Below are 26,064 nucleotides of genomic sequence, written 5' to 3' on the forward strand. Positions count from 1 at the left end.
CGAGGACACCTTAAAATAAAGTGTTGCCTAAATCTGGATATTGAAATGATGTGATGGTGATGTTTCATGTCTGCATTATTCAAAGATATCCAACAAACAAAAATAGCAACAAGCAGTTTGAATATTTTCTTTATCTCATTCATTTATAATAAACATATAAATAATAAATTCTATACATTTCCTGACACCTCGCCTTGATGAAAGGTAGGTTAACCGGTATGGCCACTCAATCATATGCTATCCAAACTGTGCATCAGCTGCATTTTATTTCTATAAAACTATTTACCTATTACAAAATATGAAAAGAAAAATACATTTTAGTAAATGTACAGTAGTTACTTATTAATTTGTTTAACGAAAGCCTTTGTTCTTTACTGTGGGACTGTTATCGTTACTGAATTGTCAGAATGTGCATTTCGTATTTTCTCAAAGAAATACAATGAAACCAGAGAAGAGTGAACAAAGGACGTATATGTCTGTCCCACTCTGACAACCAAAACAATGACAAAATCATAGAGGATTCTAAAAGAGAAAACAGCACAAGACTCTGCACCTATTTAAATTAAAATATATTCTCGTATCTTACACTATTTCAAATAACGAAAAGTGATTAGGTAACGATCGGTCAAAATCTAATGTACAATTCTGTGTATAAAAATATAATTTCTGGAGCCCCACGGCGTTTGCTTACCCCTAAAATATAACAGTCATTTGCACATATGCACAGAATGTTACAACCTGTCATGAAAGTTTCTTTCTTTACTTTTCTTACATGTGTTTTTTTTTTCTTTTTCTTTTTTCCTGTTTACATGAGATATACAAAAATAGATTCTGCACCGCTGGATGATCACACTGCATTCGAATCCGTTTGTGTGCCACCAGCCTGAGTTCACGCGAGAATAAATTATGCAAAGAAAACTTTTAAGGCTCCATTTATTCTTTGAAAATGACATTTTTTTCTTTTAAAGTCATTGTAATAAATATCCCAACTCCGCTCGGGGCCTTTGTCTCTCTCTTTCTCTCTCTCTCACTCTCGCTCGCTCTCTCTTTCTCTCTTGCTTGTACTAATATTGTCTTATATCCTACATTAGTGTGATTTCTCTCGCTTTATTTCCAAACGAGGGGTTTCAGCTCGAGTTTACTGACATCCCCAAAGGATGAAGCAGGTGGCTGTCCAAAAGCCACGTTCCCATTTGATACAGGAGCTTGGAGTACCAGTGGACTCCCTCCTGTTGTAAAGTCGCATTGGTTTGACTGATGAAGTTTTTGGGGAACAGGGCCGATGACACGCCATAATAGAGCCTGACGGGCGCGAAGGCCAAATGCGCCAGACTCTGGTCCTCTATGACGGCGTAACAGGACGCCAGTATTCTGTCGACCACAATGGTTCCATGAGCAGTCACTGGTGCGAACGAGCCCTGGTGCTCCTCCGTGTATATCCGTTCCACGATGACAGATTTAAGCTGACCGCTATCATCAACAACCATCACCTTTTGTCCGGCTCTGACACTGCTGGCAAACGCGGCGGTCATGCTGTGGAGATCATCCGTTGAGTTGTCGAGGACAAAAAGGAGATGAGCAGCGGTGAGTGTGATCTTTTCAACGGGTTCTTTCGTTTCTAGGACGTAAAACACACGTCGCGTCGCGGAGTCTCGGTCTGTGAACATCATGAAGTCGCTGTACACGAGGTTCCCATCGCTGTCCGCCGCTAGCACCTTGTCACCCGGGTTTAGGTCCTTCACGGCCTTCTGTCCTCCGTCTTTGAGCGTGACCAGAGCCGAACCTGGGAAGCAGCCTCCAGATTTCGCGGCAACCGAATTTTCTGTCGAGATAAATAGAAACGAGTGAATAATTTCATCAAGAAATTACATTCTAAATATATCACGCTAATTTCCCATATTTCGAGTCGTTGTCGATAGCTCGAAAAAAAAAAAAAAACAAGCACATAAGCCCCAAAGTCGCCTCACGTAAGAACAAGTCTGAATAAACAAAAGAAAACGTGGCAACGGGAATTAGGCTGTAAATCGAAAGCTTTCCCAAAAAAACAATGTCTTTGTGTGAGATGAAGGAGGAAAGAGTCTGGACTGCTCTAATTAAAAACCAATAAAGCCCGGACATTGTCATTCTAATGCAGCTTGTGTACAGAGCACTCTTGGAAAAGGACACTTCTGCCTTTCCTTGCGCCTCTTTCATATTTGCTCAGGTGCAGAAACTTCTATGTGACAATTCACACTTATAGAATGAGAAAAGCCCAAGCGGGCTCAACTAGTATTTACTCAGCCCAGACACTTTTCCAAGGCTCTAATGGTGTAGATTTGAATGTAAATTAGAAATGCTAGCGGTAGTCAATCAATGCCCTCTTCTTCTTCCCTTTCATTTTTTGAAACCATCATGCTCTCCGTTGTCAAGCTTAATGACAATAATTCGGGCCTTGTGGGATCTCTTCACATTCCGATCTCTAGGATGGGTAAACATAGCTATAGAATGGACTTTTCCTCTAATCCTCTCATAAGATTCTAGGGCATGAAATAAGATGGTGACAATTGAGAAACAGATTTGGGCGAGCGAGATCGACCCGGCTCTGTTCAAAGCCTCTAATGTATTTGTAAATGTGTTTGGAATTTAAATTATAAGATTTGGTGAAAGCTTATGAGGCTTTGCCAATATGTTCCAGCTAAATTAGGCCTACCTTCGATCAGTGTTAAACTCAATAAAATCCTGACGACAATTAAATCGTGTTTGCGCGAGTGCTGCCTTCGTCGTATTTTTACAAGCGCTCGTGTAAAATATCCTCAAATTGTTTTCATATATCTAGTAAAATGTTTGTACAGTGAGTGTTCTGTTGTAGTGAGTGATCTTGTGATGACTTGATAAGCGCTTCCTTCAAAGAGACAGAGTGGGGCGATGTAAGATCAGTTAATATATTGCCTGGCAAGTCTTTCTGCGTTTGTCGTTTTAACTTACAGCATTTTCTCTTATGAATTTCTAAAGGTTTAAAAGCAGGTTTTTTTTTTTTTTTTTTTTTTAGAGTAATAGCTTTAAAACAATTTGTAGGCTTTGTCTGCTTATCACTTGGTCATTATTTATAAAACCTAAAACATACAGTAGATTTATTAATTAAGAATAATATTTGTTAGAATAATAGATGTTATTTTTGTGACACTAATAAGAGCTAGGGACTTTTTTTTTACTCTACACTTTTAAAAATTAGGGTTCTTTATTGGTATTGATGGTTTCATGAAGAACTGTGAACATCCATGGAACCTTTCAAATGCAGAAAAGGTTCTTTATAGTTCTTTTAAGAACTGTTCACGGAGAGGTTCTTTGGAGAACCAAAAATGGTTCTTTTATGGCATCACTGCAAAAACACCCTTTTGAAACCTTTATTTTTAAGAGTGTATTTGTATTTAACAGCAGTTTTAAACCTTTTTTTCCCCACATGAAATCCAGTGTGAAGCACTGTGCTCATCACTTCTTTATTTTGCCATTTTGTCTTACCTGCTTTGACAGAGCAATGGATGTGGGCTTTGGACTCATAATAGACCCAATCAAATCCAGCTTCCACAGCTAACCGAGAGAGTGTCCCGTATTTGCTCTTGTCTCGATCAGAGGTGGTGATATCAACAGCTCTTCCCTCGTAGTGGAGTGATTCTTCAAAATGGTGACCGTCCTCATCCCAGCCCTCTGTCACACGCAGCTTAACCCCTGGCCACTGGTTCATTACAGAGATGGCTAGTGAGTTCAGCTTGTCTTTGCATCTCTAATAGAACAGAGAGAGAACAGGAAAAGAGGTAATTAACTGAGTTTTAATACATTTCTATTCACCTATCTGTTGCTATAAGGATTTAAAATAAAATGACATGAAAAATAACGCTCTAAATGTCCGAAAACAATCGTTAAGCTTACGTATTCACATCCCTTTAAATAAACTGACAGGTCTAATTCATTAAAAGACATAAACTGCTTCAGTAGTATCTGAGCAACCTTCTCAAGGATCACAGCTCTCCAGATATCATTTGCTGACAATAATTATCTAGACAAATAAGCCGACTCACAAAGAAACCTGTATTTACACTGGAAATAATTCAGCCTTGCATGCAAGGATATTCTGCCCAAAGAGCTCAATGAAAAATTGATAAGTTATTGCATTCGCTTCACTGATCTAAACCATATAGATCCAACCAGGGAAAGGTGTGACTGCATCAAGGCCTCTTCTCTTTCAAAGGCCAAAATACATGCAACGGTAACTTGAAATTAGAAGGCAAAAAATACTAAACTCAATGATTTCAGTGGCTCTCGCTAAGGTGCAGGTAGCTGTAGAATATCAGGCCATGTTTGGGTGGTGCACCCACTAACCTTTCCCGGGACCTTGTGTTGAGATGCTTGGCCTTCTCCAGGACAACTCTTCCCAACACTTAACCAATATGTCAAATAAAACACCACAAAAGACTCTTTCACTGCGTCCAAAAGGAGAAGCAACTACTCATTATTCTTGCAGCACAGGTTTGCTCAAGGGACGTGATGTGATTGCTTAACCGACGGTCTTTCAGAGGTTATATAAAATCTATTCAAAATATGCTTGCAAATTGTGACACTAAGCCAAATTAATACCTGCAATAATTCACACACGTACCCTCCTAGCTTTGACTCGCTCGCTCTCTCTCTTTCTCTCCCCCCTCATAACACACACACACCATTCTTAGCCCATAACATCCACATACATTTCTGTACCAGACTACTTTCGCCTCAGTTTCTACTGATTTGCTTGACCCTCTAATTTTCATGTCTGCACGGAAGGCCACAGGCATTAAAAAAAATGAAGTATAGTCAATCATTAATTATAAAATGCTTCAATTCACTCCATTATATCTCTAGTGTCTATTATCATAAATAACGTGTATACTATGAATAAAATATCTGTGAATCTGTTGAACCACCAAAAACATCCTCTTATATGTGGCTACATGCATTATTTTCATACTGAGATACTGATGATCTGTGTACTATCTGTGGCCTGAATATTAAGTTTTCCCCTAATAGAAATAAAACAGATTTTCTGTAACTATGATTATACTTGGAATCTATTAAGCTGTACAACACTTGTGGCACTTGAATGAGAGAGGAAAATACAAACGAGGCACGGAAAGATACAAGCTAGCACATTCTGAGCAAAACTACTGGGGATTCAAGAGCCGTGAAGCCTAAACTCTTTATTAATTCATTGGGTCGTGTGCCGCAAATCAAGCCAGATTCTGTTCAGCCACCATGAAGCGCAGCGGGAACCCCCTGTGCCGCCGCTTTGTGCTCCACACGAGGTTTGTTCAACAAGCCGCCTAGTCACAGTCAGCTACTAATCTCCTCCCAAAATGAACTGTTTTAGAGGAAACACTTATCAGCTACCTGTCAGAGCAAACAGCCTCCTGGATGCTCCCGCAGTTGCGCCTAATTTCGCGAGCAGCACCGTTAAGCTCAATTCATTGCACAGCGTGCTCAACCAACAAACCATCTCTTACACACGGGTGCGCTTCTCCAAAACATTTGTTAACAGGACACCTCGTTAACTCCCTTTGAAAGACTGAGACGTTCATTTGAAGCTACAAGATTGCAAGGGGAGCTTGCCTATTTTAATGGCAGCGTGTGTGCCCGCGGGTCATCGCACACTTATAATCACATTCACCTTAAGTAGAGTTTGATATACATCTGAGAAAACCACACCAGACAGGGGTTTCATCTTTTTTTAAGGAGCAGAAAAAGGGAAACTTTGTAATGCACCTGCGCGGCGCGTGTAAATCCACTTCTGTTGACAGTCGCAATGCTTCAGCAAACCTCGTCCATGCGATAACCAGTCATGACTTAGACTTTGAACCGAAGAGCTGTTCAACAAAGATAGACTAATAAAAATATTTTACTTAGAGTAATCACTTTGTAAATTACACGGAAGCGTTCCTGAACACGCTTGGTATTGCAAATATATTTCCGATGCGTATACTAAGCAGCAATGTTATTGTTCTTTAGCATTGGCAAAGGGTCAGAAGTTCAAATGATCCTTGCTAATGCGACGAGAGTGGAAAGCCATGTTGGGGACAGACAGCCTATTCCCGAAGCTGTCTGACTTTTTCCAGAGGCCTAGCTTTGCTTAAAAAATAGAAAAATAAAGAGGGAAAAAAGAATGAAAGAAAAAAGATAAAAGGCGGAGCTATAAATGTTGTATACAAACCTAAATAAATAGAAAATAAACTTTTTATAATTTCTGAGCAACAACATTAGCATTAACCATAAAATAAATAGATCTAAGTCTTTCCCACAGTTTCCTGCAACTAAGTGATTATTTACATAATAGCTACCTATTTACCGAAATAATTGCGCATATTGGAATTAAAATAATGTTGCACTAGTCTACTCCTGGAGTGTACCACATAAAACTTATTTCAGACTGTGCGTCGCTCGCTGTTGTTTATATATCGGTCAGTTGTACAACAAATATAGATTATCCAGCATCGCGTTTGCCAGCAGATGAGCAAACTCCTGTATAATATCGAAAAAAAGAGCTAAATACAGATAGGCCACCGTGTCTTCTTCTAATCTGTCACTAAGTAGTACCGTCCTGGCCCATTAATAAGCAGAAACAAACTGAAGAGCATCCTTCGAGAAATGTCAATATTTTCATGCCCTGATAAGCAGCGTCTGAGAGCGGGTGGGCTGCGGTCTGACTAAGCGATCCCATGAATCCCATTTATGCTTAATTTCGTTCTATATTTAGCTGTCATAAGATTGACATCTCCTGACCATCACAGTCCAGGTGCCCGTACCTATCTAGCAGGATATTCACATTTTCTAAAGCAGATAACGCGCGCCCGATGTAGATATCTCGCGGCGGACAAATGCTTATAAGCGCATAAATATTTCACGCAACCTTCCACAATGAGGGTGAGCAAGGAGGCAAGCAGCCGGTCCTCTCTTGATGGCATTTTTCTCGCACACCGTAAGACTAATTCACAATCCCTGCACGAACTGTACTTTCCGAAGCTGTGACTTGAAACAAGCACCGGTGCGGTTTCAGAAGGGCAAGGAATTACCTGTGTCATGAGTCTGTCCGCGCCCGTGTTCTCCTCATCCTTAAAGATAATGTCGGGATTGTAATTGGGAGTAAGTTCTTTAAATCTCTCCGAATTGCGCGTTATCTTGCCCTCGTATCTGCCGCTGGCCCCTAAGGTCTTCTCCGCCACATTAGGTATGAACTGCTTGTAGGCGAGAGGTGTCAGCTTCTTCGGATGTCTTCTTCTGCCGTAGCCTCTGCCAGGACCGCAGGCCAGTCCGGACACCACCAAGGACAGACTGAGAAGAGACACCAGCAGCACTCTCGTCAGAAGCCGCATTTTGCCGCACGGAGAATCTCGCTGCGGTGTTCTAGAGCGCCCTGCGCGGTCTGTCTAGCAGGATTTCTCGTTCTCGCTGCGCGGATCTCCGCTGGCGATGTCCTTGCCGTCTCCTCAGTTCACGCGTGTCCCTCTGCGCCGAGCCCTACCGTGACAGGTGCGGAAATGTGCGTCTGATAACGCATCGGAGGTTTGCGGCGTGGATGTGAAAGGTAAGACTGACCTCGAAATCACAACGTTACTCCAAGCCACAGCCACTTATGCGAGAAGCCTCTTTACTCCTATGTATTATAGCTGCGATCTGAGGTAGGGAGGGACCTGATTGGCTCGACGGGACGAACCCTTCTGATGTTATCCCACAAAACAGACGCACAAAAACCTTTCAAGAAGGTGGGCTTCAGGGGAGGGACACGGTGAGATGTGAACGCATCAGTTTTCCCCGCCGCTGCTGCCTGTGAGGCTGCGACATGCATGTGTGCTGCTCAGTTTGTTACTGGGATGCAAATGCCCCATCCGTGTGTGACCTGCTAATGGACCATTTTTGTTTAAGTCATTTTTTGTCTCCATTTATGTTCCTGCCTCATAAAATGGAATAAATTACGCTTCTTTCAAAGTTTCGTTTATCACAGTCTGTGCAGACTGTGCTTGTGCACACTGATCCGAATTAATCACAAAATAATCACAAACAAAGCGATTCCGAATACAATCCAAAACATGCAAAAAAGAGACATTTTTAATCTAATGTAAACTTTTTTCGTTTTCTTTTTTGTCTCTTCCACATACTTATCAAGTTAATCACTTGTTGTCCCATCAACCTGAACAACGCTGAACGTTACAAAAGCCACATAAAGTAGTTTAGTTTATAATAAAGGGAAAAAGTGTCAGATCTTGCATAATATGTGACCCTGGACCACAAAACCAGTCTTAAGGGTCAATTTTTTGAAATTGAGATTTATACATCATCTGTAAGCTGAATAAATAAGTTTTTGGACAACATTTGGCTGAGATACAACTATTTAAAAATCAGGAATCTGAAGGTGCAAAAAAATCTAAATACTAAGAAAATAGCTTTTAAAATTGTCCAAATGAAGTTCTTAGCAATGCATATATTACTAATCAACATTAATTTTTTATATATTTATGGTAGGGAATTTACAAAATATTTTAATGGAACATGATCTTTACTTATTGTCCCAAATGATTTTTGGCATAAAAGAAAAATAAATTATTTTAGACCCATACAATGTATTTTTAACTATATAATGTACCCATATTTATTAAACTTTGTGTAATATCAGCTTCATTTTGCTCAAGTTTTAAAGTGAAAGGTTCAATTTTGAAAATTTTATAGTATTCCTTTTTTGCAATATTGTCTAAACTGAAAAGCCAGGATTTTCTTGATTTAGGATAAAATTAAATATCCCTCCATCTCTATCAGCTGCAATTCCATTGGCGTAGAGATCTCGAGAGAAGGAGACAGAGATTAAGTTGGCTCTTCTGCCCAACACAGCTTATTTGAGATATTGGAAACGGCTCTTCTTGTGCACACAAATGCTAAGCTGTCTGTTTGGGAGAAAGATCAGCCTGCAAAAACCCTGTCACCCCTTAAAGTCCACTTCAGTGACAGATTAAGCCATGGTAACCACTGTGTTCCCTGGCCCATAGCAGCGGGTAAGGTATGTGTTTCATTGTCTTATTTTCCCTTGTTTTCACACGTTTTCCAGACTGCTCTATCAAAGATGGTGGCTGCTTGTCTTGAGAAACACATTAACAAGAGTAGGGCCCCTGCTGAAGGTTTTGTTCAATTGAGCATGGCACAGGTGATTTGTTGTTCAATTGGTTTGGAGTGTGCAATTTTCAGACTGCGGAAATCACACAAATGCTGATACGCAAAACAGTGTTTAACATGCATCTGTTTTTCTTTTTGTACCTTAACTGAAAATTGATTCTTGATCAGTTAATAAAATTACACATTATATTAATCATCAGAGTAAAGACAGCATTAACTTTCTCCCAGAATGTTGACAGTAAAACTTAATTGATATGAAGTGGTTTTAGAGGTTGCCAATCATTTGTAAACTAGTGAAAAGCTAATCTGCAACAGATAGTTTACCTTTTGTGTATTAGAAAATCAGTGATAACTACATCAGCAATTATGAGATCACCAATGTTGTTTTTCTTTACCATACTGCAGCAATTCCATGGGAGCAGACTACGTAGACATCATATATCAAGCCATTCAGGTATGTAATTGTATGTATGGCACGAATAAGCTCTACAAACAAACACAATGTCGTATAATTCCGGGACTCCTACAAGATCATGTGCCGCCCCAACTGACTAATCCTTTGAGAATGACCCTAAGCAGTCCGTGTACGGCGAAACGGTCTTAAGGACAAGCATTCAGTGGAGGAACACTTAGCCTCGATTTCGGGCAGCTCTTTGTGTTGTTGTGGACTGCAGGGAGTGGAACGTGGGGAATTTCACAATCGCGTACCTGAGGTTCCAGCTCAGCTCCGTCTCTGAGTGTGTAAAGAGTTTTTTATTTGCCTCGCTCAGCCGCTCCCTCTACTTAAACACAGTCACAGTCCTCTCAAGGCCAAGGCAAGACAGCCAAGCCCCAGGTCAACCCACACAGCGGGAGGGAGAAGAGAGTCTTAGAGATGCGCAAATACGTGCTGTTTTCAATCCGAACTGAGATTTAAGGGCTGCTGAGCACTAAGAGTAACCCTAGAATGATAAAAAAAAAAGCATGTTATCAATGGCATTTTCATATTGATTTATCACATTCCACTCAGCGCCGTGATAAAGAAATTCCACTATAAAGGCTGAGAAAACCAATTTAGTTCTCATCAGACATTATGTAATACTAATGACTAGTGGTAGCATGGTTCAACCTTTTGTTGTTTTCAACACTATATGTGACCCTGGACCACAAAACCAGTCATAAGGGTCAGTTTTTTTAAATTGATATTTATACATCATCTAAAAATACCCAGCTGAATAAATTAGCTTTCTACTGATGTATGGTATGTTAGGATAGGACAATATTTGGCTAAGATACAACTATTTGAAAATCTGGAATCCGAGGGTGGAAAAACTCTGACTACAGAGTAAATTGCCTCTAAAGTTGTCCAAATGAAGTTCTTAGCAATGCGAAGTACTAATCAAAAATTACGTTTGGATATATTTATGGTAGGAAATTATATCTTCATGGAATATGATCTTTACTTAATATCCTAATGATTTTTGCCATAAAAGTAAAAAAACATAATTTTGACCCATAAAATGTATTTTCTACAAATATACGTTCACTTCCAGTACAAAAATGTACAGATAATGTACTCACCCCCTTGTCATCCATAATGTTCATGTCTTTTTCTTCAGTCATAAAGAAATTATGTTTTTTGAGGAAATCTTTAGGATTTTTCTCCATATAGTGGACTTCCATGGTGCCCCGAATTTGAACTTCCAAAATAGTTTAAATGCAGCTTCAAACCATCCCAAATTTGGTTGTAAACAATCCCAGCTGAGGAAAAAGGGCCTTATCTAGCGAAACGATCAGCTATTTTTTTTTTCAATTTGTATACTTTTTAACCTCAAACGCTCGTCTTTAACTGCAAAACTCCCATCTCATTTTTTCCCTCAACTTCAAAAATCATTTCAAAATCATCCTACATCGACCCAGTGTTTGCAAAGTGAACATGCAAAGATCAAACAACTTAAAAAAAAAAAGGTAAAACAATAATGTGGGATGATTTTGAAGTTGAGGAAGAAAATGAGATGGGCGTTTTTCGACATACTCTGTCTTGAACCAGAAAAAAACAGAGTTCAGGCAGAGCAAGACATGACGAGCGTTTGAGGTTTAAAAAATATATAATTGTACTAATAATAATAATAAAAAATCGATTTCAACCGCATTTGGAATCGTTTGAAGCCACATTTAAACTGTATTTTGGAAGTTCAAACTCGGGGCACCATAGAAGTCCACTATATGGAGAAAAATCCTGAAATGTTTTCCTCAAAAAACAATTTCTTTACGACTGAAGAAAGAAAGACATGAACATCTTGGGGGTGAGTACATTATCTGTACATTTTTGTTCTGGAATTGAACTTCTCCTTTATGACTGGCTCTGTGGTCCAGTTATGTGGTATTTCGAATATATAAAAACCCTGGAAAGAGATGTCAAAGACTTTAGAAAAGTAAAAGTAAGAAAAGTAAAATGCTGATGGACAGCATAGGAAAATATTATTGCAGTTATATGGGAAAGTTGAGGATACAAATACGTGAGCACATGTGAGTAAACCATCTGCTGCAGCATGCTTTGTTCGTTTGCCATTTGACCTGAGGACACAGATAGTATCTATTTAATGAACTTAGGGTGCTTGTGGCCTGTGCCATATCACCTGGAGCAACAGTAATTCCTCTGGAAATTTAGTTCAACGCTCAACATGGCTGACCACAGTAACCGCCGAAAAGTGAAAGCGTCACATTTAACACCCACTCACATGCTAGTAGCCATGCAAGTCACCATTGCACCATTAGAAACACAGCCTTTCTAGTGTTTAGAAACATTCCACAAGAATAGTGAACTGTGATTTCAAAACATTCCCACACTCAGTAGTCTCCTGGACGGGTTCCAGGATGTTGCTCACTGAACAACATTACAGCCAATATTTTTCATATTGATTGTAAAATTAATTGTTAACTACATGTGTCTGCACGCTTCAGCTTCGGAGGTGATAGATAAGGATGAGTGTTGTAACGTCATCGAAGATCAGGAGTGGAGCAAAATGATCCCAAAGACTACTGCTGAGGAGGAAGAAGAGAGAGAGAGAGAGAGAGAGAGAGAGAGAGAATGCAGCAGTTCCTCATCACAGCCTTGGATAATGACCTCATTCCGGTCGCCAGAGTTTTGCGATCGAGGGCAGCATGATTGTACAAGAAAGAAGCAGAGCCTGAAACGAAGAGAAGAGGAAAAGGTGTGAGGATAAAGCACAGGCTCTGAGGTGAGATTTAGAAGTAAAGACCGAATGATGCTGTGATGGCAGAGTCCTGCCATCTCTCTCAAGTCTCAAGACACACCTCTTCAAGAGTCATCTAGTAATGTTTTATAAAATCCGGTTCTATGAAATCTTTTTTTTTTTTTTTTATTACATTTTTCTAGACTTTGTTTCAATAGTTAAAAAAAAAAAAATATATATATATATATATATATAAACCAAAAAGCATGTCTGATTAATTTAAATCATTAAACTAAACAATTTAACAGCAATTCATTAAAAGTGTGAACTTTATGAAATCTGTTTTACTTTTTTCTCAAATTCAGTGTTATTTTTACCTAATTCTGTTTTCCATTCATTTTCTGGATTCCATATTAGTGGTTTAATTAAATTTTAATAATCAAAAGCATGTCTAATCAATTGATTTGATTAAATATTTACTATTATTTTCTTTATTTTTCTTTTTTTGTGTTCTGTATTTACATTTTTTTGTTAAATGCATTCAGGTAAATAATTATTCTGGTAAGCATTCCTTAAAAAATCATGTTTTAATAATTTTGTTAGTAGCAGTCCTATCATCAGATTAAGTAATATATTTCTATCACAGTTTTTTCCAAGTTAAACCGAACTTTTATTTTGATGGGTTGCTGCGAAGACCTTTAAGTTTCTGTTTATATGTGATATGACCATATGTACAAATCACTGTAAAAATGAACACTTGAGGCAGTAAAGCTCCGATAACTTTTATTCCTTTTCACACAAAGTATGATTTACAGGTACAGAGATTCAATTAGTAAACCCTAATTCTCACACAATTACTTGCAGAATATCATGTTATGACTTCAAAATTATTTTAACGACCTGCATGATCTGAAAACTGATACCTTTGAACGTTGTCGTCACATATACAGCTTCATATGCATGAGTTTTGTATTTCAGCATGTTTGCTCGGTAGCTCACGCGATACAGCGCTACACTTGAGTGATGAAGAGCTCCGCTACTGAACCTGTGAAACTACAGTTTGACAAAACAGCTCAAATCTGAATAAGGAAGTTAAAACATCATGGCTGAATCAACAAATGCGTTTTAATATCGCTTTTACATTTGTTAACACTATCAGGTAGGTTTAGGGTTGGGTTTTGTGTAGGGCATATTTCCAACACAATAGAGCATCAACCTTTAGCGACACTCCCTGGATATTTGAATTCTGAACAGCCACAATATGTACCTCAAGCAGCACAACAGAAATGCAGCAATACGTGACTGTACCTATGTAATACCATGTGCCACGGCCCATTATTGAATGTGTCTTTTAGCGCCACTCTCTGGACATTTAACTTTGAAACTGCCACAAAATGTGCTGTAAGAAATGTATATAAAGCCACATATTTTCATGTGCCTGGGTTGGTTTATGTACTCATGAATTGAGGAATCAGTGCCTGAAAACAGCAAGCCTCAAGCCTGCTTCAGTATGTGTGTAGTAAAAAATGAAAAAACACAGACACACACAGAACATGCAGGATTCATATTTAAAATCTTTTACAGCTTAATATTCACAAACTCTAGTCATTATACATAAACCCCCGGTTTCACAGACAAGGCTTAAGCCTAGTCCTAGACTAAAATGTAAGTCTGAGCTGCTTCAACTGAAACAAAATTGCACTGATTGATCTTAAAATATATCAGTGCCTTTGTTTTGTCTCAAGATGCACACCAGTAATGTTTTTTTCTAAGCATGTTTATAAAAATTACTTAAATGTCCTAATTGAACTATGGCCTAATCCTGGCTTAGTCTAGTCTCAGCCTCAGACGTCACGCCAACGAAACGTTGGCTAAACGTCTGATGCATATGGTACACTTAACTGGAAACACTTCAGGAATGTCGAAGTCGTCATCTGATTAGTTGAATTTGACCGGATTTCCAGGAGACGCGAGTGTCGCGTTTATATTCGGTCCACCGGGAAACAAAGCGCAGACTGATTAATTCAGCGTTTTGCTAAAAGGTGCTTATGCAGACGCCATTGTTGTTATACACATTTGCCACGTTCGCGAACAAATTACTGACTTACTGCTTGTTCTCCCTCTTCTTCGTTATCTTTCAATGCTGGTTATTTCAATGACTGACTTGTTGCACACTAGTCTGTTGTTGTGGGAGCATCTCCACGCCCCGAAACGTGACACTGAACGAAACGAACTGTGATTGGTTGTTTGACATGTCGATCAAACGGTCTTATGGGCGGGCCTTGGCCAACTAAAGCTTCCATGAATTCCAGACCTTCAGCCGTCAGTCTGAAGGTCTGGCTACGCGAGACTAGGCTTAGTCTAAGCCCTGTCTGTGAAACCGGGCCATAGCATATAACATATAGCGTTTTAAGTGTACTGACCAACGTATGATACATTCATCCAAAATCTGGCAAATTTTGTAAGATTCCACGTTATACAGTAAATACCATTTTTTAAGACTGGATTCCGCAATTCCATCTGGGTTTTCCACTTCTCAGAAATCAAAAGGCCCTACAAAATATTTAAATCCTTGAAGAAGTGGCATTTACTGGTGTGTTTAGCTAACTCAATCTCTTGGCAATTTGTACATATTTTACAAGGTTGCTAATTCGTACAAATTATTACAACCTCACTTGTACGAATTTGTGCGATTTTTGCAAAATCATAGGAATTCCTATGAATTAGCCACCTTATAAACTCCATACGAATTGGTTGTGAGAGACCGTTGGTTTTGCACTGTTTTTTTTTTTTTTTTTTTTTTTTTTTTGGAGCACCTGTTGTGGTTATTGTCATTTATTATGTGGTTCTCTGGAATACTTGACTCTACTGTTAAATTTCAATATTATTATTAATATTATTATTTTGTATAATAACCACATAATTGACTTTTGTCCCAGGCAACCAGTTTGCCACAGAATTGTGCTAGTTTCATGCTTTTATTTAGTTAGTTGGTTAGCATTTTGCTTCACTCTTCAAATCAGAGCCCTGATCACCCTGTTTGGGGGTTTATTTTGCGATAAAGATTAGTTGACTGTACATTATCTCGTACTTATGTGCCACGCATTGATGTTGCAAAGAAAAAAGCAAATAAGAAAAAAGCAAGCCCTAAATCCCAAGAACAGCCTAAAACAAATGGTTGAGAAAGTCCAGAACCGCGTCTGTGGGTTTATTTAACATCCTCACCTTGTTTTACAGGCTCTAAAGCTCTGATGTCTTGTGGTAGCTTCAAAAGCAAAATCAGCTTTCTAAATCTATTTATGGATCTTAATAAACTCCAGACAAACGTGCTTCAAGAGATGTTTATGGTTCAGACATGTCTCTGTGTGCTTTATATTAGGTATTTGTTCAAGGCTCAGATTCATTTCTAACTAATAACCATCCGGAGCAAAGGCATTTGTCAGTTTTATGAAAGCCAGCATCAACTTTCTCAACTATCTCGAAAAAGAGAGAATCTCTAGAAAAGCACCTCCAGATATTGAAACGGACAGCTTTATTAATTAGTTAAACATTACTTTTTGAGATTACCAGGTTAGTTTTATCAAGGTAGAGTCTGTTCAAATAGTAGTTTCCTGTAGATGAGTATCATATTAGAAGCATTTGAAAGGTGTGGTTCAGATCTGTGGAATTTTCCCAGAACAAGCAGGGGGGATTACTGTATAGACAGATAGACAAACCTGCACCAGCCTTTCCAGGTGTGTCCTTCTGCTAGAACAAAAAAATCCACTTCAGACCTCAATTCTACTGTTAACCAACAGCAATGTAGAACTCAATGCCTGTTAAACCATCTAATGCTCGTTCTCTGTGACTCTAAGCGTCTTACATACTCACGGCTGTCTTCATATCCACCTTAGTTTAGTATGTGGCAGAAGCTCAGCAGACAGACACATGACACATGCTTGCAAAGCTTGCACCAGGTTGAGAGGCGGTACAACTTTAAAAGAATATTTTTTTTTCTCTGCATTTTCTGTTTAATTGATTTGGTTGGTTCCTCATATAGCCTATGGCAAACAAAGCACTTTTTATAGACTAAAGCCTTGAAGTTAACAAATGACGCTCACCCCCAGACATAAGTTTTAAGTTTTAGACATTACGCAATTAAAATACGACATACATTTGGAGAGCTTTATGCAAATATAGCCACCTGTTATATTGAAATGTTCTCGTCTTGACTTTGTGTTCGCTGATTTCACACCTAAATCAATCTCAGCTGTAATCATAAGATTATGTTAACACAAACCTAACCCGAAACCATAACATGTAACCATAAACCAACTGTTTTTGTTTTTTCTGCCAAGAAAGCATTTTCTGTAAAATGTGATTACTTACCCACATTTTACAGAAGACAATAAAAATGACTACTGTATGTACTTCATACAGCTTGTAAGAACAAGCACTTAAATAAGTTAATGAAAGCACATTTTCCTCAGTGATGCAACTTGAGGAAATGTTGAGCGCAGAAACATCAATAAATGTATTCAATTTTGAAGCAGCAAAAGAGGAAGTGCAAGTCTTCAATCACACTTGCACTAAATGACGTCCTGCTACGTAACAATGCGGATCATGCTGGCAGGTGGTTTGATCGGTATGTCTGCACAGGTGGGAAAGCACCTCAACCTTTATCTTTATGACTGTAACTCTGTCTGACTGGAAGGGGGTTGGGCGATTTCAAGCACTTCCACTAATGTGACTAATGTAAGCCATAAATGTGAAGAGCAGCATCAAGAAAACAAACAGGTGTGAGTGTATATGACAGGCAGAGGTGTAAGGAAGGTCAAATAATGTATATATGTACACACATTTGATACTCTATATTTTATAATTGATCACACTAAGTTAATTGTTTGTATTTTTGCTGCTCACTAAGGTTTTCCAACTTGATCAAGACAAAGTCAAACTCAGCCGCGTGAGACCCGCCACATCCGCGGCCTGCGCCGCTCCAGCATAAATGACAGGAGGGTGCATAAAACCTCACCAACTTGTCACATTAGAACAGAAGACCCGACGCAGACGAACACTCACCACTCACAAATGTGTTGAATTTTTCTCCACTCCAGTGCTGTTTTAATATATATGTCTATAGTGGAGAGCAACTCACAGATTTCTCAGCTTTTGTAATTACAATAAAGGACATGACGTGCTCTGATGTTATTCTCACTTTATTGTTTTTTTTTTGTCAATATTTTTCTTCTTTTTATTATTGTAGTTTAGTATTGTAGGATGATGTCTCTATGGCCATGCTGATCCAAGAATGAAACAAGTGCAAGGCATTAAACATCCTTGGTTGAATCGTTCAAATCAATGGCTTACTGTCTGTAAGTATGCAAAGAATAACAATGGAGAAAAATCTCAAATTATTTGGAAAATGTTACGGCTAGTGAGCAAGATAAATTTATTTTTATTTTATTTGTTGTTGTTTATTTTAGGATCCAAATGGAATTGGAACTATAAGACTTTATGAAGACGTACTGTAAAGCTAAATCCTCATATTACCACAAAACTGCATTGATTTGTTTAATTTGATAAAGTGTTGTCATATACAGTACAAGCCACATATAAGCCTTATTGCTTTGGTTTTTACTGCCGTTCTAACAAAATCTGGACTTTTATAGTCCTATTAAAACTCCATAAACCCCAGGATGTATTAAAGGATTTTCAATTTCTGCAAAATATACCTTTGTCAGATTTATTATATGAATATAAAATATCTATAATTAAATACAGATTTACACACACATACTTTCTATTTTTTAAAGAAGACTTTTCTGCTCACCAAGCCTGCATTTGTTGGACTCAAAGTACAGCAAAAACTGTAAAAGTTTGAAATATTTTTACTATTTAAAATAACTGTTTTCTATTTGAATATATTTTAAAAAGTAATTTATTCCTGTGATTTCAAAGCTGAATTTTTAGCATCATTACTCCAGTCACATGATCCTTCAAAAATCATTTTAATATTCTGATTTGCTGCTCAAAAAACATTTATTATTGTTGTTGGAAACAGCGGAGTAGAATTTTTTTCAGGTTTCTTTGATGAATAGAAAGTTCAGAAGAACAGCATTTATCTGAAATAGAACTTTTTTGTAACATTAGAAATGTTTATCATCACTTTTGATCAATTTAAAGCATCCTTGCTAAATAAAAATATTGTTTCAATATCAACTGTTTTAAATATTGATAATAATAATAATAATAATAATAATAATAACAATAATAATACATGTTTCTTGAACAACAAATATCAGCATATTAAATGGATTTCTGATCATATAATAATTGATCATATAATACTGAATACTGGAGTAATGATGCTGAAAATGTAGCTTTGATCACAGTAATAAATACATTTTAAAATATATTCAAACAGAAAGCATTTATTTTAAATAGTAAAAATATTTTACAATATTTCTGCTTTTGCTGTATTTTGACATTCAAATAAATGCAGGCTTGGTGAGCAAAAGTGACTTCTTTAAAAAACATTAAAAATCTTACTTTTTAAAAACTTGGTAGTGTATGTGTGCGTGTGTGTGTGTGTATATATATATATATATATATTTGATTATTAGTGATGAGAACTACATCTCAGGACATTCCAAATTCAAGCCCAATAATTCTACACTGCTTCTGTCCAGCATGCTTTCTTCTACCATACCAGGAACTTCTAGTAATAATTCCATTTGTCAATCTGCTTTCTAGACCAGAGGGTCATTCCGATCTTTTGGTGTCGGCCTGAAATAACGTGTGCCGTGATGCAGGACAGGACACCGGCAAGCAGCATCAGACAGACAACCCAATTAGAATCAAGCGTTTCCTGTCTCTAGGCAACCCTGGCATTGAGCATGACCCAAACTGGCCAATTACAATTTATCTCCCTGTCCCACTGACACTTTGATGTTCAAGAAATATATAATGACTTCCTCTGAAACACATTTACCTCAAAAAAACCTCCACATCTCAATACCATTACTTAGCATGTTTTGAAAGGAAATAACCATATCTTGAGTAACATTGCTTGGATTATGATGAATAGAAAGTTCCTAAGCAGGTTTCTGATCCCAAAACTATTTTAAGAGTCTTATTGAACAACGAAAATCCTTGCCAAGCAATAGGCAATGATATTTCGTGCTTAATCTTAGTAAGCCAAAAGCATTCAATCCATTCAGTCCATTCAGGGGAATAAACCTAAATGTTTTATACCATATCATATCATATCTACATGCTTCACTTGCTTTACATCTTGAGTCCTCAATATGAAGACCTCAAACACAGCAAAATACTCTCCTGACTCTCTGAATTAATGTATATATATGATTGCCCACATGTTCCAGAGAAATGGACAGAAAGACAGCAAATGAGACCAGATGGGGCCAGGATATGAGCTAAGGAGACAAACAACTGACTGCACACAGAACCTGATGTATGTCATGTATAAAGGCAGTGGTGGGGGTGGGGTGAGGATTTGGATGAGAAGGTGGCTGAGCAGTTTAAAGTCTTCTTAAACCAAAACCTAACTGAGCCTGACCTTGAATAAAACGGCTCTGAGAAGCATCCTCTGTGTGACAGATTGAGAGGTGAGGGGACCAATTCAATGTGAGCTGTAACACTTTCTTTGTGTTCAAACTACTACAAATAGCCAATAGGGGGCGATATAGAGGTGTTCCCTAACTGTAGTAAGAGACCCTTCCTGTACTGTTGTTGACACCACATTACTATCAGCAGTGATTAGCAGGAAGAAGCAGCTGCATTTTGGATACAGATGCTGCATTTTAAAAGTAAAACAAATAGAAACAACTTCTGAATAGAAAGGGGACCCCCAAAATATATTACATAACAAAACTCTGCATAAAGGTGCAATAAACATACTAGAACACCCTTAACTTATATTAACTTAAGGTAGGAGTGAGGGATGTAGGGTCACATCACTTATAGAAGATAGAAGATTTAAGTTCAAGCAAGGACGATCACATATAAAGAAAGTAAAAAAGAAAAAAAAAAAACACATACTTTTAAAGGCTGGTCAATTCAAGAACTGAAATTAATATTTCACACAATAAAATTCTTCCAAAACTGTACAACTTTCTTTCTGCTATGAAACACAAAAGGTGACACTTTGAAAAATGTTTCAGTGCAGTTTTGGAAAACCCATTCTTCAAAATATCTTCTTTTGTTTTCCACAGAAGAAAAAGTCACACAGGTTTAGAAGGACATAAGAGTGAATAAATAATGACAGAATTTTAATTTTGTGTGAACCATCCCTTTCATTTTTAGAGTAAATGTATGAGACACAAACCTATTCCCTTACAATTACGGTACAGTTATGATCTACCTGATTTCATGATGAAAACATATTTGTGGGAACTTTTTCGCAAGATGCGAAATACCAGCAAGTACATATCACTGCAGTTTCCAACAGAAATGAACACTAGAGGCGGTAAAACAGTGAGCACTTGTAATCATTTTCGTACACAGTTATGATTACAGCTCCATATGTTTCGCTTTCCGAAATGTAACAAGCTTGTTTGGTAGCTCAGCCGGCACAGATTTGGACTTAGGATGCAGAATCCTTTGGTACGAATCCCGTGAAAAACATGACTTACAACGTAAAAGCTGAAAGATGAGAGACTGGTAACAAGCCAAAACGGCATGCTTGTGATTGCGTTTTTACATTACATTAATTTTTCTTCATACTATTCGGTAGGATAGTTCTAGTGCAAATAATACGTTATTTTAAAACGTCACAGAGCATTAGAGTTATAGCGACATTCAACGAACATTTCAAGTCAGAACTGCGGTGACACGTACAAAACCAACGTCACATAAAACGTACCATATGTACGTTCATCTGTTCCAGGGGGAAAACAATTAAAACACTCTTTTAGGGCCACTCAGTGGACGTTTCACATCGAATATGTCATGAAACGTACATGGTGTTACGTATTTTGTTTTTTTAAATGAGTGCACACCGAACATCCTCACAAAGAGACAATACATCAGTCTGCCCAGCGACTGAAAAAAAAGCTAGCGGTGTAGACAAGTAAAATCCTCCAGACTTCAAGGTTAGTGTGTGTATTTGTATGCGAGAGATAGACGTATGTATTTGTGTGACAAAGATAAATGAGGTTTAGAAAGAGATGCGACGCCTCAGCTGCACCCAACCCTCCAACACTGATCAGTAGATTGATTTGAGTGACAAGAAAACGAATGTACGTCAATCAACAGCTGAAGTTGTAGAAAATAGGAAGACACTCTGCAAACAAACAGAGATTCACAACCAGTGATGAGTTGTTTAAACTTAGCAATGGCCACATTATACATATACAGGCAGCTGTGAGGACATAGTACTTCCTCCTGCAGTCGTGGCTAGATCAGCAGGCTATTGTGTAACTACTTCCTCGACAAGCATCCACTTTAACAAGCATAATGCGGCATAGATTGGCAGCTCACATCAATAACTCTTGTTTGGAGCATAATGACGCTGATGAGCAGAGATTGGTTCATCTGTTTGGTTCTGATTAAAAGCAGAATCAAGATACCTAGAAGTACACACCCACACACACACACACACACAAACACCACCATCGGCTCTGATGGTGTGAAGCGCTGTTCTTGGGATGGTGATAGGCCTACTCGCCTTCATTTAGCAAGGACATGTTTGCAAGGGCAGCAGGTAAATAAACCAGCCTGCTCTAAATATAGAGACTACACTCCTGCCCTTCATCCACATGAGAGATGTGAGACGAGAGGATGATAGATGGAGGAGATGCAGACTCTTTCTTATAGAGAATAAGGAAGACTGGGGAAAAAACAGAAGTCGGGAGACACTGAACGGGATACGGCAATGACTTCTGGAAGCCGGGAACACAGCTGGTAGAGAGAAAGTTGCAGTACAACAGAGTTATACGAAATTATTGTGGCTTGATATGGGTCCTCCATATATTAAAATAGAAACAATGGAGAAATGCTATGCTAAAGACTGATAAAGTGTTTTGGACATCAAATGGCACACATTTAAAGGATACAAGCAAAGTTTGTGAATCTGTGCATTTTAATGTCTTTGAAAGGCAAAAGCCTTCCAAAGACAGAAATACATGGTTAACCTACAGAGTGATAATTCAAATAAAAATCAATGTATTCATCAGTAGTTGAAGCAATGTTGAAACACTTCTTAAACCTGAAATTACTTTTGTAAATCAGTGGTCAAATGGTGTGTCACCACCTGACTAATGAAATTTGGAAGACTTTGAGTGTATATACAGTTGGCCATTTTAGAAAGAAACATTTAAAGATGAAAAAGAAGAATTAGGGAGAAACAATAAATTCTGAATCATTCACTGGCTGCTATTGTGTAAATAATATGTTATTATGTAATCCATAAAAAAGTAACTAGTCTGATTATGAGTATTTTAATCATAATTTAATCTAATTATAAGTACTTAATTTTTGGAATCGGATTATGCAATCCAGATTAAATGTAATCAGTTACTACCCAGTTCTGTCTGTATCCACCCAATTTTTCAACACGGAAATAAGCCTTTTTCTGTCAATGTGCGAGAATAACTTTTTGCACTACAAATTAGTGTGTTCATAATTAAGATAATACATTAAAATAATATGGTAAGACACACCAGTTTGCAATATCAAGCCGCAAAACCAGCTGATTGTACAGCTAAAAATAGCTGGAAGCAGATGACACCAGAAGCCAGACACATTAAATTTACCGCTTTTACAGAAAAAATAAAGTGGATAGCCTAAACATTCTTCAGAATATCTTCTTTTGTGTTTCTCAGAACATAGAAAGTCATACAAATGTCAATGATGACTTTTTTTAATGGATGTCTAATGCTATTTACACTACTAAAGAATTGGATTCTCATGCTAAACATGACCAAAGTCCCAAAAAACTTGTTGGACATATGATGGAGAATTTCTGTGCCAGATACACTCCCTCAGGGTTGGTATAATTTTCTGAAAGTTTTTTTTCTAGTATGGCCTTGTATGACGTCACAAAGGAATTCCTTTTATGGGCACTTCTCAAGGAACAACGTGCGCAAATCAACCAGAGTGAGAGCAAAAGCACGTCCATCAACATGCTCCATTCAGGTCCTCCGCAGCGCTGCACAAGACTTGCTGAAGAAGGATTTTACATTATGTTTTTGGCTACAAAATCAACAACGTCACCAAAAAAGTGTGTTTTTGGTTGCGAGGGTACAATAACCTTGTTCAGCTTTCCAAAGAACCCAGAGTTAAAAGGTTAGTTTACTTCCAAAATACATTTTTTTTAGTAAAACATTCCAGGATTTTTCTCCATATAGTGGACTTCACTGGTGGCCAATGGGTTGAAGGTCCAATTTAGTGCAGCTTCAAAGAGCTCTACATGATCCCAGCCAAGGTATAAGGGTCTTATCTAACTAAACAATCAGTCATTTTCCACAAAAAAACAAAAACAAAAAAACAAACATGTATATACTTTTTAACCACAAATGCTCATCTTGCACTAGCGCGACTTCACACATTACATTGTCACGTTGGAAAGGTCACGCGTAATGTAGGCAGAAGTACCGACCCAGTGTTTAAAGAAGCGAATGTGCAAAGAAATTCAAACGCCCTTTACAAAAAAAGGTAAAACAACGTCTGATGATCTGAAGTTGGAGGAGACCTTATCTACCTTACATAATGTGTAAAGACATGCACGCGCATCACAGAGTTGTGGTTAAAAAGTATATGTATGTATATATAAATAATCAATCATTTTGCTAGATAAGACCTTTATTCCTCGGATGGGATCGTGTAGAGCCCTTTGAATCTGCTTTGAAACTGCAATTTGGACTTTTAACATGTTGGCCACCCTTGAAGTCCACTATATGGAGAAAATTCTGGAGTGTTTTCCTCAGAAACCTTTATTTCTTTAAGGTTTACGGTTCCAGGACCTCGATTGTTTCCGAAAAGAAGCGGTACAGCTATATCTTCCTTTTATAAATCTGATAAAACTCTTTGGAGATATGAAGGATGCAATGCTACTCTATAGTTACTCAAGATTAACATGAGATTAGCAGAAACTGTGCGTGTTACATGCCCTTTTATTTTTAGAACTATCCCTTTAAATGCACTTGCGCTAAAGATTTGACATACACAGATAATAGAGTAGATGAAAGGACACGAAACTGTCTGTGACCCAGGGCTTCCTCTGCAGCACACCATCTGTCCCTCTCTCGCTCTGTGCCTGTGTGAAATATATAGTCCTCTGCAAGCCTTAAAAGGATGAGACAATGACGTCAGCTCAGTATTCAAATTCAAAAAGAATAAAAGACAGAGGGAAAGAGATAAAAAAGAAACCAATTTGTTAGATGAAAAATGTCTTGTGTGTGTGTGATTTAGAACGTCTACTGTGCACCAGCTCTCTTCTGGGACAAAATGTTCTGTCAATCTAGCCAGCCAGACTTTCTAATTATAGGCTACAGACACAAGAAGGTGGAAATCTTATTAAAAGTAAAGATTAAAATTCCCTCTGCATATTAAAATCTCTGTCTAACATGACCGGCACTTATTTGCAAGCTCACAGAACATTACATTGCAAAGAAGCTCATAACAGTGGGGATGTGTTACAGTGGAATGCATGTGAATCAGGAAACACTGTTCAATATACTAACAGTAGTTTTTGCGCATAAAAGTTGAGGCTCTTATTTAAACTGTCATATCATCCTCATAACACATCGCAAAGATGAATCCAAGTGTTTCAACGTGCACACAGGATGAGCAGTGAGGGAAAAGTCTCTTGGTCTTACAGATCTAGTTTCTTTACGACCACACCAGTTCCGGATAAGAGGGAATTCCACATAGTCCAAAAAGTCCATTAGCACCCAGTAAAAAATGTTAAGCTGTTTTGGTGATATTTTTTTCTTTTCTCTCCCTTTCTATCTGCACTTTTAGTCTTTTTCTTTTACCTAAATAAGAGCTGTGTGTGTGAGTCTGAGGTGTGTTGGAGTGAATGAGAGGGCAGGGGGGCTCAGAGGTGCCAGGGCAGCACAGGGGCAGAGCTAACAGCTCAGAGACAAGACTGACGCAGGTGTTGGCATCCTCAGAAATACCACACTTCATCTTGCATTCCCTGACTCCAACCTGTCTTCTCACACATCACACGCTCACTCTAGGGCTGCAGCAGTGACACACACACACACACACACACACACACACACACACACACTCTGTCTGAGCCATATAAAGTCATCAGTCTTTAGACACAGTGCTATAGAAATGCTCTTGATAAATGTAGTTTAGAGCGGAGTTTGCGGTGGTGTCTGTGTGACACACAAACCTTAAGGTGCTGCTGGAGCTCACAGACTTTTACAATGTCAGCTGGGGTGAAGACACATCTCTCATCCACTGTTCCTCAGAGAAATAAGAGGGAGAGGATTGTGAAGATGAACAGAGGGCCAGAGGAGCTGATCTACAGAGAAATACAAACACACACACATATATAAAATTTGTAAAGAAACAATTTTTATATATGTGAGGTAAAGTTGCAGGTAAAGTTACAGCGGGAGTCTGCATCTCTCTCGTCTCCCCTGAGCCCATTGAGTTTTAAAAGCATGATATGAATAGAGGAAAGTCAAGAGAGAGGAGGCAATGACTCCATCGTGATATGATTGGATATGACTGGTTATGTTCGGCTGTGACTGGTTAATGT

General features: G+C 38.2%; 1 protein-coding gene across 1 annotated transcript; it reads right to left on the reverse strand.

Moving 5' to 3' along the window:
* Positions 1-116: 116 nt before the first annotated feature.
* Positions 117-7,688, reverse strand: shha (sonic hedgehog signaling molecule a). The gene is made up of 3 exons (XM_073836938.1): positions 7,077-7,688; positions 3,499-3,760; positions 117-1,822 (listed from the first exon to the last, which is right to left on the reverse strand). The coding sequence occupies exons 1-3, from the start codon at positions 7,374-7,376 to the stop codon at positions 1,128-1,130; spliced, it is 1,257 nt and encodes a 418-aa protein (XP_073693039.1). The 5' UTR covers positions 7,377-7,688; the 3' UTR covers positions 117-1,127.
* Positions 7,689-26,064: the final 18,376 nt, after the last annotated feature.

Source organism: Garra rufa, chromosome 3, assembly GCF_049309525.1.
Source record: "Garra rufa chromosome 3, GarRuf1.0, whole genome shotgun sequence".
Lineage (NCBI taxonomy): Eukaryota > Metazoa > Chordata > Actinopteri > Cypriniformes > Cyprinidae > Garra > Garra rufa.